The following is a 3,520-nucleotide window of genomic DNA, read 5'->3' on the forward strand; positions in this document are numbered from 1 at the left end:
TGGATAATAATATTTTTTAGGAGATCCTTGAGCAGAAAAGAGATTAGTGATTTCTCTCTAACCCAAAGCTGATTTCTTCATTCTGGCCAGGTAAAAACTAGTATGGCTAGATTTGATGATGACAATTCTGGTGGATCACCAGGGGCGCAGAAAGTAAGCCTAGCCGACACCCTTGACTATGGAACTAACCCAACTATAAGGTTGAGAGGGCATAATAGAATTCACGAATCAGATTTAAATGGGCCACAAACAATCTCATCGTGGAGAAAATGAATTTGGTGTATTCTTAAAGCAAGAGATTTTCCTGACCATTACTTTCTTAAAAGGAATTGGCGTATGCAAAAAAAGAAACACTGAGTTGGATATTCGTGTGTTTAATAATTTCTAAGTTCCTCGAGAATTGTATCTATCAAAAAAGGCACGATTATGGCATTCGAAAAAAGTAATATAGACAAACTAAGCAGGTTTCATCGACCTATTTTGACATCACCTAACCGTATAGAACCAACTTTTTCCTTTAAAAATACCACCGGAACAGCCTCACCCTCGGGCAGAAAATTGGGGCAAAAGACTTTACTACTCTCTTTCCAGAAAATATTAAATAGACACAGCACTTCAATGAATATCGTTCATTTTGAGGGAACACCACAATCTACTCCCGCAAAATTGCCCAAGATGGCCACTTTTTATCCTATACACAACAAAAAGAACAGGAAACAGCGGTCATGTAAACTCTTCCCTTGTGACTACGACGACTGCACTCGCGTCTTCACCCGTAGCGAGCATCTTGAGCGTCACCTCCGGTAAGCAAGCCTCTCTCTTCCATCCGTACTAACCACAGATCCCCTCTCATCGAGTTTTCTCGGCCAAAAAGGAAGCACACCGGAGAAAAGCCATACAGCTGCATCGTGCCAAACTGTCCACGCACCTTCAGCCGGTTCGACAATATGCTGCAGCACACGACCACGCATCACCGCAATCGAAAGCAATCCATTTCGGCTCCCACCCCCTTAATGTAAATAAAATTTCACCTTTGATTCCCCTCTGCTTCATCCCTCTTCCTTTGCATCCCTCACCCATTTCATATTCTCCTATTACAGTTGTTTAACTCCATTCACATAGAATCAACTCATCTCCCTCCGCCATTACCGAACGACGAGCTCAGCCTTCCCTCCGCGTAAGCCCCTCCTTGCATGTTTCACAACTTCTCTCTCTGCCTCCTACTGAACGGCATCTTCCCACACCCGTGGTGTCTAATTATCACTAATGGGTCTTTGTCAAAAAATCTCGTATGTATCGCGAATTTCTTGTATTGTATATCAAAATTTTGTGGGATATGTCATTCCGTTTTTACACCACATTGCCAAATCCTAATATACCAATAGGGGCAATAATGGCACCATGTTTTGAAAAATTTATATTATTTGCATATATCTCTTGATGAAATGAAGCAATGTACAAGCGCCTCGGTCGTAAAAAAATTGTGATTTTGTTCCTGATGTTGATTCATTCGCTACCCTGGTTAACTATGCTTTTAGTAAAACTCTAGGGTATTTACAATTTGCTTTCGGTATTGTATGGGAATTTCATATCTTCCATAAATTTGTTTGTATCCCAAAGAGCTCCAAATATTTTTATATACGACTCGACATTTTGGCTAGACAATTTAAAAAACATCCGTGCTTCTTTTCTTTTTGGTATTACCATGTAGCCATGAGGCCTACTCCCAGACTCTTGAATCCCTGCGGCCACCCCACGTAATATATTAAATTCAACAAAGGATAAAAGGTTGAGGAGTGTATGGATGGGGTTATAATGTATTCGCTTGTCTTTCTCAATGGTAATCTTTCTTCTGGGTAGGGTGCGGTTGTAGTACCTATATCTGTTGCCATCCTCTTTATTTTAACGTTTCGTTCATGTATTTAATCTAGTATATTAAATGGGTGGGCTAAATATATATCAGCTGTCCATCTTTGTCTCTCTTGGACATTAACAATTAAGAAGGTAGACAAGATACATGAAAACATCAAGTCTTTTTATGATCACTATGTTGAGTAAATGTCTACCGCAAATCATTTAAATGAATTTTGATTGTCTAAGATCAAATTGGATTTGCTAGGGAATGTTGTGGAGAGAGTACGGAGCTCTTTCCTGCGCACGGAATAATTTTTCATTATCTGTTCCATGTCGTTGATTCAATTAAAGAGTCTGGACCACCCTGGTCATATTGGCAATTTCCAATGGAGAGATATTGTGGTATGCTTATCCCTTATGTGAAGTAAGGGTTCGATTTTGACGACAACTATATTTATACTGCTAATTAAGCTTGCTCCCTTATATTTGCACTAAGGTCGAAGTCTCGCCTATACACAAAAAAAAAATTATGGATACTTCAAGAGAGAAGATATTGCACTCATATATCGTCGCATAATACTCCTTTAGTCGATGGAATTCAGAGCTGTTTAATTCATAAAATACTTTTGGCCAATATAGCTCTTCTTGGTAATGATCTAGCCAAAAAATCTTTTCCGCTGTCCAGAACGCTGGTAGCTTTTCCACTGCAGGGTTAATAACACTAACTGAGGGAACAAATGACAAATGATATAGTTTTTCTCAGATAAATTATCGAGAAAAGATTTTTTGGCTAGATCATTAGCATGACCTAGGTTTCCTGTCATTTCACGCACTTCGCTTCGAATAAACTCTCTTAAATCTGCAGGAGATACTCTGAGATTCTCATTAATATTATTATCTATAGAAATAGATAAGCGAAAATATTAATCTTCAAATGTTGTTGAAGTTAATTGAAGTTGATATGCCACCTTCATCTGACACGCTGGAAACTTCTTCCTGGATATCGCTTTCTACAGTGCTTAGTTCAACATTCGAGTCTTGATCCTCCGCCTCGTCAGTAGCTCTGCTTGGTTGTGTAGCAATACCTTTTGCTTTTACTGATTGGTATGCACCTATGCATATTAAAATAATAAAAGTAGTTGTTAGTATTATACAATTAAATGGGAAGTAGAAAAACGCATGGAAGAGCTATATACGTCTATTATGTATTAGCTGCTTTATCAATTCGTATATAGCCCAATCGCACTGAGTAGTAGGAAAATCATCTGCCTCCTTTATAAACTAAATCGAAATTACTAAAAAATGAAATCTTGACGCTAACAGTGGTCATATTGCGATGTACCTTTCGTACCACTCTTTTAGTAATGTACTGATCTTGACCGTTATAGGGTTTATTAAAATCCATACCTAACTCTTTCATGATACTCCGTAACACACCCTATAATATCACAGTTTAAGATTTAGTTCTATTCCTTATTAAACATAATGCTCTACAATTATTTACACGATACATTCTGGCATCAGTCGGATCAATATTCAAGTATGCCGCAACATTAATATAGCTTTTATTTCCAAAAAGCTTTGTTTTCTAATGCCACGTTCGCCATTCGCTACCTTCTAACATGGTTCAATTATTGCTTTGTTAATATATCTAGTAAAAAGATTT

The 3,520-nt window shown here is 37.9% G+C and overlaps 1 protein-coding gene across 1 annotated transcript; it reads left to right on the forward strand.

Moving 5' to 3' along the window:
* Positions 1 to 618: 618 nt before the first annotated feature.
* On the forward strand, positions 619 to 1,267 carry VTP21DRAFT_11189 (uncharacterized protein; the record flags this gene model as incomplete). The annotated part of the gene is made up of 3 exons (XM_069390607.1): positions 619 to 803; positions 842 to 1,015; positions 1,123 to 1,267. 3 exons carry the CDS (start codon positions 619 to 621, stop codon positions 1,265 to 1,267), a joined length of 504 nt encoding a protein of 167 aa, XP_069252739.1.
* Between the last annotated feature and the right edge of the window lie 2,253 nt (positions 1,268 to 3,520).

Source organism: Calcarisporiella thermophila (genome assembly GCF_041956535.1).
Source record: "Calcarisporiella thermophila strain CBS 279.70 unplaced genomic scaffold VTP21scaffold_8, whole genome shotgun sequence".
Taxonomy (NCBI): domain Eukaryota; kingdom Fungi; phylum Calcarisporiellomycota; class Calcarisporiellomycetes; order Calcarisporiellales; family Calcarisporiellaceae; genus Calcarisporiella; species Calcarisporiella thermophila.